This window comes from Fukomys damarensis, unplaced genomic scaffold, assembly GCF_012274545.1.
Source record: "Fukomys damarensis isolate Sample0158 unplaced genomic scaffold, DMR_v1.0_HiC HiC_scaffold_36, whole genome shotgun sequence".
NCBI lineage: Eukaryota > Metazoa > Chordata > Mammalia > Rodentia > Bathyergidae > Fukomys > Fukomys damarensis.
Genome location: NW_022900948.1, coordinates 46220162 through 46239133, shown reverse-complemented (window position 1 = coordinate 46239133; position 18972 = coordinate 46220162). Strand labels below are relative to the sequence as shown.

Below are 18972 nucleotides of genomic sequence, written 5' to 3'. Positions count from 1 at the left end.
AAAAAAAAAAAAAAAAACTAGACAAAGAATAGATGAAATATCAAGTTAAAAAATTAAATCAAAGTAGAAATCACTGAAATACAAAACAGAAAATAAAAGGAAAAAAAAATCAATGAAACCAAAAGTTGTTTCTTGGAATTCATAAAACTGTAGCTAGGCTGGCAAAAAGAGGAGGGGGGAGGGGAGGGGGAGGGGGAGGGGGGTGTCACAGGAAGCTGCTGCCAAGGGGCCACATGCAACTCGGGGAGAGAGACCCCTTCCCACCTTACAGCCCCCAACTCAACACGCGCGCGTACGCGCACACACACACACACACACACACCCAGGACGCAAATGATAAGCGCCCAGCCATCACGGTGAAGCTTGACAGAAAATAATGAGAAACACTAAATCTTTTATAAGGTCAACACTCGCCTTAGCCGAGCAGCTGTCAAACAAGAAAAGAATTTAGCGCCAGAGCCACGAAACTTCCATCGGCTCATTAAACCCAACAGGGCCCGGGCCTGGCGTGGCGGAGGAGACGCGGGGCCTTCCGTTTTGTGTCAGTAATTTGCGGCGGAGGAGGCAGAAGAAACAGCCAGCGCCAAAGGGGCCTGGGGGGCGGCTGGGGAATCGTTAGCGCGCCAGGAGCGGCCGCGGTTCCTAATTGGAAGCATTGGGCATTATCAACGGAGGATTTGCCTCGGCTCCCTGACAGCTAGTGGGCCCAAAATGATCGCCCACTTGTCAGTGTAAAAGACCATTAAAAACAAACCGTTTTGATTTAACTGGAGGCGGTGCACCGCGGGGCCAGGTGAGCAGCCCCGGCAGCCCCGTCAGCCCCGCTCACCGCGGCTGCACCCCTCTCCCTCGGTGACGGGTGGGCCGGTGGGGGCACGGCTCCCACCTTCCAGAAGCTGTCTGGGCGAGGAGCGGATGGCAGACAGGAGCTTCACACGCGCAGGCAGCAGAGGGTCTGTTTGCAGCGGGGTTGTCAACAAAGCCGGCGAAGCCTCTTCTCACGGTGGGCTTGGCTCTCTCCTTCTCGTAGGAGGACCAGGGGCACTGGGTGGAGGGAGCACTGCGGTAGGGGCCCCAGGTCCCAAGCTCACCTGCCCATCCCACTCGAAATCCAGGCCTTGGAGGGTCACGGCGGGCCCTGGGTGGCACTGACGGCAGGCCTGCTCCTGGCCCTCAGTTGCAGATGGGAGGGACGGACGACTGCCAGAAGGGGATACGCTGGCAGAGACCCTTGCGGGCGTCTTTGTGAAGGACCAGCCTGGTGACCTGGGCCATCTAAGCAGCGTCCCCTCCTCCCAGTGGAGGCCATGGAGCGGATGACTCTTAGTCGAGTCCTCTTGTCCCAGTGAGAAGCCACCAGCTGTAAAAGTGCCAACCCCCAAGCCCCGTGGTTCTCCCAGCGTGGCGGGTGCCCGAGCACACAGCGCCAGTCTGCATGTAGAATCCGCATGTGAACCATGGTGGAGGCCCCGATGCCAGGGACTGTAGGTCTTTGCATGCTGACTCTTGGCATTGTGTGTGCCCTGTGTACGTGATAAATATTAATTGGCATTTGCCAGATGTGGGAGAGGCCTGTGTATTCGTGTGTCCGTCTCACCCCAGCTCACAAAGCAGTGATCTTGTTTGTGCTGACTGCTTCTGGGACGAGACAACACGGGCCAGCCCACGCGATCCCTTTGCAAGCCTCCACTGCTCATTTTGATGCAGGATCAGGGTGGGAGGAGACACCAGATACCTGGCGAGCTTCAAACTCCACAGCTCCAAATTTGGCTGCTGAATTCAGACAACGGGGATTCCTTAATTACTTTCTCTGGAAGTTTACGTGGCGGTGCTCTCGCAGGTAGCACAAGGTGGCCGGCTATCCAGCACACCTGCCTCCGCTGGCTGAGTCTTTGATTTTGTGCTCGAATGCAAATCACGTCCTTCGCTGGGCCGTCCACACGGTGCCCATTAGCACTTACCGCTTATTCATAGGCTGCCGAGCGACTCCCGGGCCACTGCCCAGGCAGCAGGGAACACAGCAGGATGTTTGGTGTCTCAGCCCAGTGGGGTGGGCGCACGGCAGGAGGCACTGGGGTTGTTATTCCCCTCTTCTCATAACGGAATGACCGGGAGCATTTGTTCTGGTGTCTTTTAAGAGGGGAAGAACTTTCTGTGACTGACAGGGCTAACTCTATCTGGTCACGAGTAAGAGTAACAGAATACAGTGAGGATGTCAACACCGTATTCAGGGTGCTGTTCTGAGTGAATGTTAGCAGTCGGCAGGCTGCCAAGCGTCTTGGGGTAACTGCTATTAGGGACACCGAGTAGACACTGAGCAAACCTGTACTGGATAAACAAAAGGATGGACAATTAATGGATAAACAAAAGAATGATAGATGTAAGGGCCTATGTATGGACAGATGATGGATGGGTGGATGATGCCTGGGTGGATGGATGATGCCTGGATGGATGGATGATGTCTGGGTGGATGGATGATGTCTGGATGTCTGGATGGGTGACAGGTGTCGGACAGACACAGGAGTTAAGAGCTTGAGACAACAGATTAGAAATGACCGGAGATCCAAGCATCCTAAAGATTCTCTCCATCTATTCTGCTTAATTTAACTTTGTTTTATCTTCTTCAGTATTTGTACCATTTTCTTCCAAGTGATCAGCACCCAATGGATTGCATGTGGTGTGAAATAACACGTTCAAGGGTTGCGTAAAGCAGAGACTACCAGAGACTCTCAGGTCCCCAAGTTGAATAGATTCTAATGCTTACCAGATTCCACCACATGAGGCACAGAAGAGCACAGTCTGTCCTGCGGACCAGGACTTTCACACAGCAGAAGGGCCAGCACTAGCTCCTGAAGGTTAGGAGCACAGGTTTGAGTCAGACAGATCAAAGTTCCATCTCATGTTCAGCTGTGTGGCCAGGAGCCTCGGTTCCCACCAACAAAGTGGAGGTCGTGGGGCCATTTGCCAAGCGGCTAGCATGGTACCAGCACCCAGAGCAGCAGGCATTTTAGAGGTTCTGGCTGCTGACATCTCGACTGTCAGGAGCACACAGTTCCTACTGCTACTCTTTTCTGGAACTGCCTGCCCGCAGGAATTTTCAGTCTTGTATTCAGTGATCCAGGCGGCACTGATCGCTATCTTCAAGCACAGTTTTGTTCAAAAATACATGGAAATGCAGTTTACACCACAGTTAAAATGCAGTTTAAGCCACGTTTGAGAACTGCTCATCTACGGGACCCCAGACTCGGCCCGTGTGACCTGCCCGTGCCAGGCCCAGGCCACGCGCCAGACACACAGCCGCCCTTGCTCCTCTCTGCCACTTTGCAGCTGCACACAGGTGGCCGCGGGCAGGCCGGGACCCGGAGCCCGCGAACTCAGCCCTGGTCCACACCCCCTTCGCCCCTCGCTCCCATTCAGCAAGCCCGCATCCAGATGGATGGCCTCTCTCCTCTCCAGTCTTGGAGCCAAACTGCAGTTTAAAAGGTACTGAGGGTGTAATGGCTTTGATGGAAGTGGGGAATGTGTGGTTTATGGCAAGGGCTTAAAATCAGCACGAGCAGGGCTGCCATGACCCTCTGGACACCCATCAAAGCCTCACTCCTGACCTGCCTGCGCCTCCAGTCCTCCCCCTGCAGGTAGCCGCCGGCCCCGACCACAGTTTTCAGTGCTTATCAGCTCTTCCAGGGCCTGAGGTCTGCAGCCAGCATCCCCACTCCACCCCTTGCGAGCTGTTAACCTTGAGCACCTGACTTCGGGCCTCCGAGCCTCAGTTTCCTCAACTCTGAGTTGGCTGGCTGCCCCTGGCCATGCGGAGGCACACAGGTTAACTCACACCGGCACTCGGGCGGCACCTAAGGAGGACCCTGGCTCGGCTGTTGGTGCTGCTGTGCCCACGGCCGTCTGCGAGTGCTGTCTTCAGGGTCACTTCCTCCCTCTGCCCTTCCAGCATGGAGGGTTTGATCCAACTGCTCGCATTTGTTTGTTCCTCCCTAAGGTGCTGCTTCCCAGGACTTCTCCGAGCAGAGGAAGGGAAGAAGGAACCCCCGCTACCCTTGCTTCCTCCCCAGTGGTGCCCGGTGCCCGGTGCCCGAACACCTTGCATCTCCCGGGGAAGCCAGCAAGGTGGGGTTGGCTTCTCGCAGCATCTGGGTTTTCACCTGCTCTTTCGTGACCCCCGAGTTTATCCCAGTCGGTCTTCAAATACTGTTTCCGCTGGGCAGCTGGGGAGTCCCATCACTGCAGGGGTGTTGGAGCTGGGGGCAGAGGCTGGCAAGCGGGGCCACCTGGAAACACAGCCCTTCAAGGGGTGTTGAGGAAGTCATTCCCAAAGGGCAGCCGCTGGCCCAGCTCCTCCCAGCACCTCGGACGCTCTGGAGCTCACTGAGGGATGAGCTGGAAGTGGAAATCCGGGACCCCAAAGCCTCACCCACTCCTGAGTCTCACCATGGCCCCTTCCGTCTCTATAGAGATTCCAACTGCGTCTGTTCAATGTCTTCCTCTGTTTTTCTGGGTGATTTTCAAATCAAAAGTGGAAATATTTCCCCACCCAGTAGGGGAAGAAGACTTTTCCCCATTAACCTGAAAAATCACCAAAAGCTGGCAGAAGTGGGGGTGCTGGAGACCCGCAGCCGCAGGTTGCACCAGACAAGTGCCAGCCCCGCCCCTTCCTCCATCACCCTCCTCCACCCACCGTGGTGCCCGGCAGTGCTGCCCCCACACGGCCAGCTCCGGCCATTTGTGACTCGTCACTATCTGAGCAGCAGTGTCACCTCCTGAGCAGGTGCCTCCGAGATGCCGGATTATCTAAGGCCCACAAAGCCCCTGGCTTTAACCCTTGGGCGAGTCAGCCCGACTGCATGCGGATCGGTTTATAATGGGGCACCAGTACTTAGGGAGGGATGTCGGTGCAGCGGGGCCCCTGAGTCATCCTCCCCAGCGCCCCATTTCTGCGTGTGACACATCCATCCCCTGCCTGCACCCAGCACCCTGCGAGGCAGCAACATAGGACGGATCTTATTCCAACGCGCCAGAGTGACAGCATGCTTAAAATACACCTCGGTGTGAGGCCTGGGGAGGGGCAGCAGACGTGGTGTCGTCCGCCCTTGCCGGGTCGGGACACTGGGCCTCGGGGTGGGCACACCTGGGGACAGAGCAAGCCCTTCCGAGAGGCAGCTGTGGCGGAGTGGATGGGGCCAGAGCCCACTCTGGCCGTTTAACAGAGAGTTAACTTTCCAGCCAGCTATGATTTGTAAGAGAGCTTAAAGGTGGCAAAGAAAATCCTTTTCTTAGATTCAGCAGCTTTCACTAATCAGCTGCATCTCCGGGTGTCACTGCTTGGCTGACTGCTGCTACATTTTCTCCCCTCTGTCTGCAGCTCCTGTTAGGGAGCCAGGGGCCCAGGGGACCCGAGCAGGGTTAGTCTTCCACAAAGGCAGGCAGCTGATCCCGTGTTCAGAGCACACGAGCTTGTAAATCACACTGTTAGCTTAATAGCCAGGGCCATTATTCTAAAGCAGTGGGGCTGAAACCAAATGCCGAATGAAAATATCGCCCATTTGTTCATACTTTGGTGGCTGAACAACTATGTAATGTCAGCAGGATCAGTGCCCTGGGTAGGCCACCTCTGGGGAGGGCCGTGAGGCGCAGGGCCAGACCCGAGGGAGGGCGCGTCCATCGGACCTCCCGTCAGAACTCGGACTGGTCCATGAAGATCCCGCTTCTGGAAGCCCACAGCTTCCCGGGGCGAGGGAGCACTTGCACCAGGAAGGACAGGTTCACAGGGGGCTGTTTACTGGAAAGACACCTGAGGAAGAAGGAGGGCTCTCTGCCTTCTAAAACCATTTTTTAAAAATAGCCTTGGGCTGGGAATGTAGCTCAGCAGCACAGTACCTGCCTGGCAAGCATGAGGCCCTGAGTTTGGTTCCCAGTAGCAAAAATTAAAAAATCTGAAATGGCCTCACTGGTTTTATAGAAACTACATGGACTCAGCTGGGTGCAGCAGCGCACACCTGTACTTCAAGCACCCTGGGAGGCTGAAGCAGGAGGATCACAAGTTCAGACCCAGCACAGGCAACTTCAATAAGAACTTGTTTCAAAATAAAATCATAAAAAAGACTGCAGATGTGACTCAGTGTGAAGGCCCTGGGTTCAATGCCCAGTACCACAAAAGTTAGAAAGAAAAAAAAAATTAAAAAAAAACCCATGCAGTAGAGAACGTTAAGAGACAGAGAAATCGCCCTACCACGGCGGGGGGGCTCGTCCCAGAGTCTGCCTCACTGGACTGGTACCGGGCCTGTGGGTGCTCTGTCTGGAATCACACCCAGCGGCACTACAGCAGTGTCAGCTGGCACAGGCGGAAGTTGTCCTTCCCTGACTGTGTCGTGCTCGGCTGTCACAGCCCCCCAGCGTGGGCCCGGCCATCTCTCCGTGGCCACCGTCCCTTCTCTCGCTGTGTGGCTGGTGCAGCCATCCGCATGTGGGAGCAAACCACCTCTGTCTTCAGGCAGGAGGTTCAACCATCAACTTTTCCTGGCTTGCGATTAGGTGACCAGAGCCAAGGGGATCAGAGGGTCGGGGGAGCAGGTGCCCAGCATGGGCCAGCCGTGTAGACCCCGGGGCTGTCATCACAGGAGGGGTCCCACTCCCCATCCTGTGTTCTGACCACTTCAGTTACGAGCACCGTGCGCCCGGGGTCGGGCTCCTCCTGACCTCCACCTACCCGTCCACCGTGTGGCTCCCTGGCCCCTGTGGTCCGTCCAGGCCCCAGCATTGGCGGCCACCGTGTCAAAAGCCCAGAGACAGGGCCTGGCACTGTGGTGCTCACAGAAGAGATCTGGGAATGAACGAATCACTGCCATCGCCACCCTATGGCAGCCACCGCTCACCGACGACTTCACGGGGGCCAGGTGCTCAGCACACGGTGCGAGTGTGTTCGTGTCACATCCTGTCAGCCCAGCTGGGGCCATCGTTAGCTCGGTTTAGGGACACAGAAGTGGGTGGGCAGTGGCGGTCGCCATGTGACCCAGGCCTGCTGGCCCCTGCTCCCTAGAACACCCTACAAGGGCCCGCGTCACCAAGGCCAGGGCCTGGTGATTCCTGCACTTTGGGGGATACAACGTCCCCTACATGGGAACCCCAGGAAGGGCCCCAGCTGTTTCCCCCAGTGGTCAGCAGGCTTGGGGTCTGCAACCTGCAAGAGCTCACCCTCCACCCTCATCCCCCACATGGTTGCTTGGGCAGAAAACTTGAAATCACAGGATATTGGTTTGGAAGAGACCTTCAAGGTGTAATCGTTCACACACACCCTTTTTGGGGTGAGGGGTCTGAGTCAGGAACTCACTATGGAGGCCAGCCTCAAACTCTGAGATCCTCCTGTCTCAGCCTCCTGAGTGCTGGGATTCCAGTACACCACCCTGCCCAACTCTCCATTTTCAGATGTGGAAACTGAGGCCCCTGGGCCAGGCCTGCACTCTGTGCCCGTGTGTCCCATCCTTTCCTCCCCCAACCCCCCCCCACACCCTGTGGCTGTGTCACCGCCCTTTGCTAGGCAGCCTGGTGGCTGGGACAGGCCTGCGGTCAGCTGCCGTGCCCTGCCTGTTGCCTTGGGTGTGAAAGGTGTTTAATTATTTCTGACAGAGTTCAGCGCCAACATCTGTTGGCAAGCAGGAAAGTCCATTTAGGTTGTCCATCACCGTGACAGGCCTGACTTTTGTTTAGGAAACGCTTTTTCACTTCATAATGTGGTTGAGTGAGGGCAGCGGGTCAGACACAGCCCTTCCTGGGACTTCCTGCGCGATGCTGGCAGGACAGCAGCCTGGGTCTGGCTGCTGGAAGGGCCTTGAGAGTCCAGACCCAGATGGTGGTGGAGGCAGCCAGGTTCTGCGGGGACACTGGGGCAGGCAAGTCTCCTTCCCTTTTTTTTCAGACAGGGTCTCACGATATAGTTCAGACTAGCCTTGGGCTCAGTAGGTGGCATAGGCTGGCCTCAAACCCAGGATGATCCTCCTGCCTCAGCCTCCTGAGTGCTGAGGCTATCCCCATCAGTGGAATGTGGTCGTGGCAGCTACAACTGATGCATGCCCACCGCAGTGTGACATCCACAGCAGTGGCAGCTGGGGGTAAGGGCTTTTTGCTGCACTTAGCCAGGGTCCAGCCCTGCCCTGCCCATCACACCCAGGACCCCACTTCCTGCAGTGCCCAGCTGATTGGCTGCGAAGCAGAGTCCCGTGAATACCGCCAACACAGATGGAAGGCGCCCAACAGAGCCCGGGCCTTCGCGGTTATCTTAGGACACTTCTGTGGCCTGCACAGGCCTGGCGCCCCGACCTGGTCCCTGGGAGAGGACGCAGCCGCCCATGCGCCCACCCTGTACAGCACCACCTGGATGCCTTCTTAGGACACAAGGACATTGCGCTGCTCTGGGAACCAGGAAGAGGGTTCATGTCCGCTCCTAATGGGGTCGCAGGGCACCGGTCTCATGACCGGAAGGGACCCCAGCCCACTGCACACACAAGTCTTTCCTTTTTATTTTTGGTACTGGGGATTGAATTCAGGACCTTGCACTCGAGAGGCAGGCGGAAAAACCCCTGAGCTAATTCCCAGGCCCAGGTCCTTCCTTTTGAAACTAGAGAGTTCATTTCTGCATGGAGCTGCCTGGGCCAGGACCGCAGCTCCCCACTCAGCCATCTGTGGCACCCGGTGAGTGACAGGGTCCACCCGTGACCGCCTGCCTTCATGGGCTCGGTTCTAGGCTCTGAGAGGGCCGGGACCCCTGCTGCGGAGCCCGATGCAGGGTGGTCTGAGGGCCAGGGGTCCTGGCACCCTGTCACACGGCGTCCCCAGGGGTCAGGGCCATCAGAGAGAAGGGGCCGGGAGGTGAGCGGGACTTGGGGGCCAGAGGGCCAGAGGGGCAGGATGCCTTTCAAACGGCAAGCGCAGGACGGAAACGGGAGGCTGCCACTGGCAGTGGCCAGGGGTGCTGTACGGGGGAGGCGTGTCCATGGCTCTCACCACCGCCTGTCCCAGCTCCTTCCTTGACATTTGCAGCGAGTACGGTGGTGGCCCAGACGGAGGAGCAGTGGGGCTGCGGTCACCGTCATGCACTGACAGAGGCCGCTCAGGGAGGACACAAGGGCTGCGTGTAGGGGGAGAAAACAGGCTTCCCCAGCCTGTTCCGGTGCATTAGGGCCCAGGGAGGCAGCGGCCCCTCCTTTGCCTACATCACAGTTTAACTTGACAGCCGGGCTGGCTGGGAACAGCGCCCTGTGAAGCTGCCTTCCCGGGCCAGACGAGTCCTGTGCGTCCACCTAGGAACTCAGCCTCACTTCCCAAATTGGGCACACACAGCCCCTCCCCACACTTCCCAGCCTGTGTTTATGCAGAGACACAGGTGGACTTGAACACTGTTCTTTCCCTGCTCAAGGCTGAAGGCTGAGTCCCGCCTGGTCCAGAGAGAAGGGCCATCAGTAAAAAACCAAGCGACAGCAGACTATGGCGAGGCAGAGCAGAAGGGAGCCTCCCACCTCGTTGGTGGGAATATAAACTAGTACAGCCACTGTGCAAATCAGGGCGGAGCGTCCTCAGAAAACCACTAGAAACTCCACCAGACCCAGCTCTTCCCCTCCCAGACATCTTCGCCAAACAGTTACAGACGTCACATCATCGCAGTGACCCGGGCACACCCACGTGTACAGCTGCTCGATCCTCAGTCGCTACCTCTTGGAAGCGGCCTACGTGTCCAGCAGCAGATGAGTGGCTGAGGGAACTGTGGCGGTTTCGCACAATGGAGCACTACTCTGCCATAAAAAGGGATGACTCTGAGTCGTTTGTAGGAAAATGGATGCACCTCGAGACCATAACGCTAAGTGAAATAACTGAGGCACACAAGCGTGAATATTGCATGGTTTCTCTTATATGAGAAACCCAAAGCATAAATAAAGAGCAAAATAAAAGTCTAACGTAGAAAAGCAAAATAAAACACAGAGGAAACAGGGAGATTGAATTTCTGCAAAAGCAAGAGATGGAGGGGGCGGGGAGAGGAGGGGAAGAGGTGAAAGCAGAAGGAAGACGGCTGTGTGTTGTGTACGCGTCCCACCTCCCTAGGAGGACTGCAAACCGGCTGCAAACGTGCACTGACCAAAGGAGGAGCTCTAAGGCCACTGCAGCCAGTTCCCCCGTCCCTTAGCCCCTGGTGTGGTTGTAGCACACGCACGCTTGCCAGCCGCCTGGACACATCTGTCCCCTCCCCTGTGGACTGCACCAGGCTGAGTGCGGAGCAGACCTGGCCCGGCCCCTGCAAGTCCGGTGTTCGCTATGCTTCCTCTCTGCACCCCTCGCCATGGCGGCAGCTTCTGGGATGGCGCAGGCGGAAGCGGCACCCAGAACCTGCGCTCAAGGAGTGTTCAAAAACAGTGCTGGTGCCTTGCGGGCGGTCAGAAGCCCCTGGGACTCCCACGGGCAGGTGAGGACCGGGGGTGGGGAGGGGGGAGCACGGCCGGCCCAGTTCGGGCCACAGGGACACTGACCTTCTGGAATTGGGGCAAGTGCCACAGGGCGTCCAGCTTCACCGGCGGCTTGTGCTTCCGCAGCAGGCTGCTCCGCGTCTCGCACAGCTTTCCCAGGACCACCTGCAGGCCAGGAAGTGCACAGTGAAACTCCCCCACGTAGGAGAAGCCCGGGCTGAGAAGGGCTGTGGGGCAGAGGGTTGGGATTCCTGCTGCAGCAGAGTGGGGGGCCTTGGCCCTGCTCAGAGCCGTGTCACAGCTCTGCCCCGGCTTTGCTCCTGGGCACAGCTCAGCGGGCTGGGGGACGGGCTACAGGAACTGAGCCTGTGGTTCTGGGTTCTGGAGTTGGCTCTGAGGGCACCTTCTGTCCTGTCCTTGCGGTTTCCGTCCTGAGCTAACACAGCCCTAGCAGGTCAGGTCCCACAGGGACGCTCCTGCCAGACCCAGGAAATGGTGGCTCGGGCTGTCACTGACGCACTGCAGGCCATGCTGGGAGGTGGGGGCACCTTTTGGGAGAGGGACTCAGGTGCTCTGGCTGCAAGTCCGTCATGGGCCTGGCAAGACTGCCCTGGACCCCTCAGGTTGTACGTGGGAGCCTTAACCCCGATGGGACGGGAGGGTTGGACAAACAGCTCGGAGGCCACGGTGGGCGGCTGGACAGGTGGCTGGGTGGAAACTCATCCACGCAGCACGCCCAGGGCTGTTCCAGGTTCATCCAGAAGCCTCTGGAAGGAAGAGTGGGGCGGAAGGAAGAGCCCCTGCTTGGGGCTCAAAAGGCTCCCCCGAAGCTGGTGGGGACAGACCCCGGAGGCTTGCGGGTGGGCGCCGGTCAGCAGGCGGGAGGACACTGCCGCGGCCCAGGCGAGACAGGGGCTTGGGGTCCCGTGAAGACGCAGGCGGGATGGGCGGGAGGTTAGGGTGGGGAACTGGGGATGGGCTCTGGAGGCGCCACCCCGAGGTGGGCGTGGGACAAGGGGAGCAGGCGCCGAGATCACAGACAGAAGGAAATGGCAGAGGGCGCGGTCTGCTGCGGGTGCGGGTGTTGGGCGCCCGGCATCCCCGAGAGGTCCGGCGGCCCGGGGCTTCACTGTGATACCATAGCCAATGCTTCCCGAGCCCCTGGGCTGTGCTTGGCCGCATCCCCCTAACTTACCGCCCATTCTGAGGGCCAGGAAAGGGAGGCCCTGGGAGCACTTAACTTCCGGTAAACCTGGTGGCTCTAGGTGTTGAGGCCCTGACTTCCGGGACCTGACTTCCGGCCCACGCTCCGCCTCCCGGAGAACCTCCCTCGCCCCCTCAAACATGACACCCTTTCCTGGGCCTCTGCTTGAGCCCTGAGGCCAGGGCATGACTTGTGTTCTCGTGGGCCAGGAGCTGAGCTCAATCAAGTCTGCCAGCAACGTGGGGGGAGCCATTTGCTGCGGTGACATCGAGCTACAGAATTGAAAAACCCCTGCCCCTAAAATCTGCCTAGGGAAGGGACACAGGTGCAGAATCCTGATCTAAGAGAACCTTGCGCCAGCTGGGAAGGGATTTAAGCGGCCTGGGGCTGCCGGGGTCAGATCTGAGCCTGTCTTCTGTCTCCTCGGTTAGTCTTCAGTAAAGCTTTTTCTTTGTGTAAAAAGTGGGTGCCACACCAACGCAGCTGGAGCTTAGGGGCTGCCCACAACACAGAGGGAGCCCGGGGCTCTGTTCATGCGACCAGAGCCTGCAGGTTTTGGCTGAGATTGTAACTGTAATGCTTTCGTGTACTTCTCAATACGGGCTCCATAGAAGAAGGCTGCAGGTGTTTCAGGCCCATGCTCCTCATCCCAGCTACTCCGGAGGCTGAGGCAGGAAGATTGAATGTTTGAGACCCTCCTGGCCAACTTAGCATGACCTTTTCTTGAAATAAAAAATGAAAAGGGCTGGGGCTTAGTTCAGTGGTGCAGCATCCCAGGTTCTCTCTGGATAGCATAGGCTGGGCTCAGACTCTTGACAATCCTCCTGCCTCAGCCTCCAGAGTACTGGGATCACAGGTGTGCACCACCACACCCGGCTCAGTACCATGCTGTTTTTATGTTGTAGCTTTGTAATATAACTTGAAGTCTGGCATTGTGATGCTTCCTGCTTTGCTCTTGTGACCCAGGATTACTTTTGCTATTCTGAGTCTCTTCTGATTCCATATGAATTTTAGGATTGTTTTCTCCAGTTCTTTGAAGAATTCTGTTGGAATTGGGATTGGGATTGCATTACATCTATACATCAGTTTTGGAAGTATGGCTGTTTGGACTGTATTGCTTCTGCTTATCGAGGAATAGGGGCTATCTTTGCATTTTCTGATGTCTTCTTCAACCTCTGTTGCAGTATTTTCAAATGTGCAGGACAACACAGATTCACAGCTAAAGATGGTTTTCCTGGTCTAAAAAAATCTCACCAAACTGACTTCCTGCCAGTTACTAAGGCCCCACATCAGCAGCATTTGTGGTGTTTGGGTGTAGTCAGATCGTGGGCTCCGACAGCCCAGTGCAGCACTGACTCTCCAAGCCTGACTTCCCGGCCTAGGGTGGACAGATACCCCCTGCAGGCATCTCACAGAAGCAAACGAGATGTTGGGTGAGACAGGTGTGGGCTTACTTGTTAACTTGTGACAAGATGAATTTCCCCAATTTAAAGCCTCTTCCAGAAGTGGCTTTGTCTTATTACCCCTTTACTCACAGATAGACTTCTGTCCGGGCATCAGAGTAGTTTGAAGCCCGATATTTGGGAGTGCAAAGTTGTGTGGAGGTTTGGTGGAGAGAGTTCCCACGCAGCGGGAGGGGTCGGCACAGCTGGATTCTCCTCCCAGCCCAGGGCGACCAGCTCGTCTCTTCCACTCTGGGGGATGCAGTGCCAGCTGAACTGGATTGGCAGCAAGGCCCAGTCCACCTCTGAGTTTCTACACAGGATGCAGCCGGAGTCCACAGACACACTGAGGTCCGGCCCCCGGGTGAGCCGAGCCAGCCCTCTCCTCCCTCCCCTGGCTGCCAAACACTCAGGGGTGACGCTGCGTTACCTTCTGCTTTTTCTCCAGTTTGATGGCTTTCTGGGCGGCCTTCTGTTCCTGCACCCACAGCTGCTGGTACCGGTGCTGCAGCAGGTCAAAAAATGGGGTCGAAGGCCTGACAGGGAAAGTGGGACAGGCGCGGTGAGGCTGGGGACAGCAAACACACCCTCTCCCCCAGCACAGGCGGCCACAGAGCGCGTGGCAGAGCGAGCGACTGCACAGCCAGAACCCAGGAAGAGGCAGATTCCCTGCCCCCTAGCCAGCATCGCCTGTGCACCTCAAGGGCCCCCCCAGATGAGACAGGACCCTGTGTCCCAGCAGGCTCTGCAGACTCCTCGAGCCCCCTGCTGCCAGGCCTCACCCTCAGGCCCTCTCCTTGGCAAAGATCCTGCTAGGTGGGGTCCCCTGCCCTTAACATCCTTTTCCCTAGAGAGCTGACCAAGTTCCCGCCGCTCACCCCATCTCCATGACCTTGACCTGCCCTTGGCATGAGTCCTGTTCACTCAGGTGAGCTGGCCTCTCCCCCCCGCTCATCCCGCTTCCATCATCCTACCTGTGCTACGCTTTGAATTGAGGTCGAGTCTGCCCTGCGTTTCTCCTCTTTTGCAATTACATCTTCCCTTACCACCTTTGCGGTGTCTGCCTCCGATTTTCTCCTGCAGTGGTTTCCAGCCGAGGGGAGCTTAGCCTGTCCTGAGTGTTTTGCAGCCCTCCCCCATCTGAGGAGTCCCACTGTTTTCATCCCAGTCTCGGTGAGGAGGTCGAGGAGTGGGGTCCTAGGCAGGGCCGGCAGCACCCCAAGCCAGACCTGCTCAGCTGCAAAACTCAGTGGCAGAAAACCAGCTGCTCCCAGGTGAGGCTGGACCTCTGCACAGAGCCAGAGGCTGGACCATGGCTGGCCATGCATAGAACTAGAACTCTGAACCTTTGGCTACAGCAACCCCAAAGTGATCGAGGAGGCGATCGAGTTTCCAGACCAGCAGCATCCCTTGGAGACACTGGGAGCAGCCACGTGACTCCACACCGTGGAGCCCGGGGCCACTGCAGCTGGAAGAGGCAGGAGGTGGACGCTTGGATCTCAGCCTCTGGGCTCCACCGGGAGGAACCACTTCCTGTTGCTTTAAGCCACTCAACTCGTGCCACACAAGGACATTGCTCACCGGGCTTTCTCGGCCTACACCTCTGGAAATGCCAGCAGGGAATGCTGTGCGTACGAGCATTGTCAGCACAGGTCCCAGGACTGGACATCCGACTGGCACAGCTGAGGAGTAATTCAAACTCCCCCGGGTATATGGTAGCTGGGGTGTCTCCCATGGCATCTGCTGGTCTGGAGCTGCTGTGCCCAGCCCCAGGCTGCAATGCAAGGACTCCATCCCTGTGTGTGCAGCCACCAAGGTTCAGGAAGCTACCCGGGATCGTCTTAGCAGCTGTACTAGCGATAGAGAAGTGCTGCACAGTAAGGCAAGCCCTCGCCTTGCCTCCATTTTCTCTTTTTCCCCCACAGGATGCTTTGTTTTGGAAATGTGACTTTGTGTTGCCGGGCTCCTGCCCGATGTGTCAAAATGGTTTGTGACCTTTTGAACTGTGTGACCTTTCAGGAATGTTCTGCCCCCTCACAAGAAGGTTCTGTTTCACTTGGCCCCCTCAGGAATGTTCTGTACCCCTCCCCCAGTGAGCATGCTCACAAGGCATGTGTTTCAGGGATATTCTGTAGCTCCACCCCTGTGCTTCAGGAATGTCCTGTAACTCCACCCCCCTGCCTCACTGAGCATGCTCGCCTACCCTGTGGATCCCTATATAAGGAGGCTCTCATTTGTGGTAGAGCGGTCAGACTCCTCTGAGTCCTCTGGGGTTTGCCAGTGTAATGCAAGGTTTTTTTCCACCTCTTCAACTGACCCACAGTTTCTCAAGTCTTCAAATTTCAAAAACTGTGACCCAGAGATACCACACCGAGTTGTAAAACACAGCTGGGCCTCAGAGCTGCGGCACTTGGCTGTGACCATGAGCTGTAACATTCGGCTACAGCATTGAGCTGCTCTGCTCTGCTGCGACACAGGACACTTTGGGCGTCCTCAGCTTTTACCAGATTTCCCAAGGTGCAGGGCTCAGGGGAGGCTCAGAACCCTGGAAGTGACCTTTTGATCACTCGCAGACAAAGCAACGAGGCCAAGTGGTGGCGGCACTGAGAGAAGCTTCGTGCTTTGTCCTGTTTGGCAGTGCCAAAAGTCTTCGAAATCACTGTCCACCCTTGAAAAGCTGGGATAGTTTATCTTGTAGAAACGCCTTTCGGGATTGACTTGGAAATGTGCAAGTCACCGGGTGCTGTCGGCCTGTACTCCTGTTTGGCTGCCCAGTTAGCCCCAGTGCCCAGCTTTCCCTACTCTCTCCCAACAGACCTGGTCCTCTCCCTGCAGCCCTGCCAGGGCGTGAGTGCGTGGCCCCAGACACGGATGGGAAGCTGGGCTTTGCCCGTGCTGTGTCCTGGCGCAGTTTCCTAACACCAAGCTCTCTGGGCACCGACCTGAGCTGGATTCTATCTGCGAGCAAGAGCGAGAGCGGCTCTTGGCTTTGAAATGCAGAGATCTTCACACTGCAGCGTGTGGTGCTGCCACAAACACTGGCTCTTTGTTCCCCGCCTCCTTTACCCCTGTGGTGACTTTTATTACTTAATTATTACACACCCCATGCTTTGAGCAGCCTAATTTATAGCTGCACTCTCTGATGACAAGACGGGGTAATCTGGAAATATCCACCCCCAGAGGCCTCCCCGCACTTCCTGGCAGCCCGCCGCATCCGTCAGCAGCCTGCCGCAGCCCAGCCGCGCTGACCAGCTCTGTGTCCTGCTTCGGCCAGTGCCCTATTCCCCGGGAAGAGGCCGGCGACCGCGGCCTGAGCGCCTGACAGCCTGAGTTACTGCGGCCCGGCCAAGCAGTCCGAAGGCCGCGGGCTCATTATCTCGGATAAACAGGTGGCGGGGCCGGCTGGACGTGGGCAAGCCCAGGACATAAATCGGGTCTATCAGGCCTGGCTTGAAATGCCCTCAATGCCTCCCAGATTCATCTCGGTGGCCATGGCCCGGTGCAGCTGCTCCCGACCACCCCGGCCCCTGCCTGGGAGCCAAGTCCTTTGCTCGGCGCATGCGCTGCTTCTCCTTCGCCTTCAGGCCTTAGTTGTACGGTCATTTCCGGGGAGCGGGGGGGTCCCTGACCAGCTCGCCCCAAAACTGCCCCTGCCAGGCCCAGGTGGGCTCAGCCGCTCAGTCCTGCATCGGCCTCCAGACTGCACAGCAGGGGCGGAAACAGCTGTGAGTGGACACAGTGCCATTCTCAATAGTGACTTGTTGAGAAAAGAACAAGAGAGACAAAGGGGAGAGAGAAGACAAGGGTGGAGGGGATTAGGAGAAAATTTGAGCAACTTTCCACAATTCAGGGCACTGCAAATTAGGCTCCCTGTGTTATCACTTAAAGGAAGCGAGGTGATGGAACCTGAAATCCAGCGAAGGAGATCTTTTAAAAAACGCTGCCAGAGCGCTGGGCATTTTGGGCAAAACAACAGACAGCACGAGGAACCCACAAACTCCTCTGTCTGGGTCTGAGAGTTAGTTCACCATCATGGAAAAAGTCACACCCAACGACTTGTAGGAGGACACACAGGACAGAATCTTGGGCGTCTAGGGATAGGTGAAGCGTTTCTTAGTCTTGAGAACAATACCACCCATATATGAAAAACAGACAGATTGGACTTCTTCAAAAATTAAAAACTTTTGCCAGGGATTTAGCTCAGTGGTGCTGTGCTTGCTTCACAAGTCCAAGGTCCTGAGCTCAATCCCAGGTACAAAAAAGAAAAAGAAAAAGAAAAACTTTTACTCTGCAGAGATCCTGTCAAGGAGACCAGAAGACAAGCTACAGATGGGGAAATGTTTGCAAATATTGCAAGGTCTGAATAATGAACTTGATCATTACGTATGGCAAATATGTACTGATAAAAATAAATTTGAAGAAAATCATATGTCTGGAAAAGAACTCCTACCTAGAATTAAAAAACAAAACCCCAAAACTTCAATGGTAAAAGACAAAACCAGAAATAATCCAATTAAAGAATGGGCGAAAGACACAAAGAACCCTTTGGTCCCAGAGGGAGAAGAGACAGTGAATAAAGCACATACCAATGTGGGCTGCATCTCCAGTCATTGAGAAAGCACAAGGACACACAGCAAAAATAAATAAGCACAGGACCAGCTGCCAGTGAGGACCCACACAAGAAGCCTGTCACCGTTACTGGTGAGGACATGAAATGTTACAGACCCTCTGGCCAACAGCTCAGCAGTTTGTTTAAAAACTACAGAAGAATTGCACTGGGTTTTTACTACAGGGAAATTCAAACTTAGATCTACCTAAAAATGTAGTCACACCTCTCCCTAGTAGCTTCGTGTGTAATAGTTCCAGACTGGAACAACCAAAATGTTCTTTAGCAAGTGAATGGTTAAACTATGGTATATCTATGCCCTGGAATAGTACTCAGCAATGAAAAGGAACAAACTCTTTTCCCCCCAGTACCGGGGAGTGAACTCTGGTCCTTGTGCTTGCAAGGCTGGTGGCGGAACCACTGAGCTAAATCCCCAGCGGGAACAAACTATTGATTATCAACACTTGGCTGAATCTATGCCTACGTTGAGTGAAAAAGGTCAGTCTCAAAAATTACATTCTGTTATGACGCCATGTGTATTCCATTCTTGCAGTTTCCCAGTGTGTGGGGAACAGTGGGAAGGGAATCTGCAGGGATACTGAGCGGGATCTTTGTGTGATAGAACAGTGTTGCATCTTGATTGTGTTATACAAACCTACAGGTGGTAAAACTGTGTGGAAATGCACAGTACACACACACACACACACACACACACACACACACACACGAGTATGTGTAAAACCGGAGGAATCTGTGTACGACATTCATGTCAGTCTTTTGGTTTTCATTTTGCACTACAGAGTCAGGGAAAATGGAATAAAGAATCCACAGGATCTCTCAGCGCTGCTCTTACAACTTCCTCTAAACTCCCAATTATTTCAAAGTGAGATTTCTTTTTAATGCCAGAAAAGAATTTAACAAAGCACACTACAGGAAAGACTGAAATAGCATCACGGTGAGCGACTGAGGGCGGGACAGAGCATGAGAAAGATTCCTCAGAGAGACTTGGTGCAGCACCGAGAGGCTCAGAGGGCTGGCAGTTCCTGACCCAGAGGGACCACCTCGGGGACTCCGGACAGAAAAGGCCCCCACGCCCGCCAGGAACTCTTAGGCTTTTACTCAGATATCAGCGTAAGGGAAGAAGGCAGGAGAAAAGCAGGGTGGGCCCGGGGCTGTCCAGGGAGGCAGTTTTTCTTGGGGAAAGGGAGGGACAGAGCCAGGCACAACGGGCCTCATTAATCCAAACTTCACTTTTTTTTT

General features: G+C 55.9%; 1 protein-coding gene across 3 annotated transcripts in view; it reads right to left on the bottom strand.

The window, feature by feature from the left end:
- Positions 1-18972, bottom strand: part of Cfap77 (cilia and flagella associated protein 77) — a 114665-nt gene that overhangs the window by 18141 nt on the left and 77552 nt on the right. Inside the window, exons 4-6 of one of the 3 annotated variants that reach the window (XM_019207921.2) lie at positions 13537-13642; positions 10524-10625; positions 8756-9789 (exon numbers count right to left, since the gene is read on the bottom strand). In XM_019207921.2, coding sequence (XP_019063466.1) covers positions 9658-9789; positions 10524-10625; positions 13537-13642 — 340 coding nt within the window. In that variant the 3' untranslated portion in view covers positions 8756-9657. Of the gene's footprint in view, positions 1-8755; positions 9795-10523; positions 10626-13536; positions 13643-18972 lie in introns of those variants that run through there. The other 2 variants (XM_010627403.3, XM_010627402.3) reach the window with 2 other exon arrangements.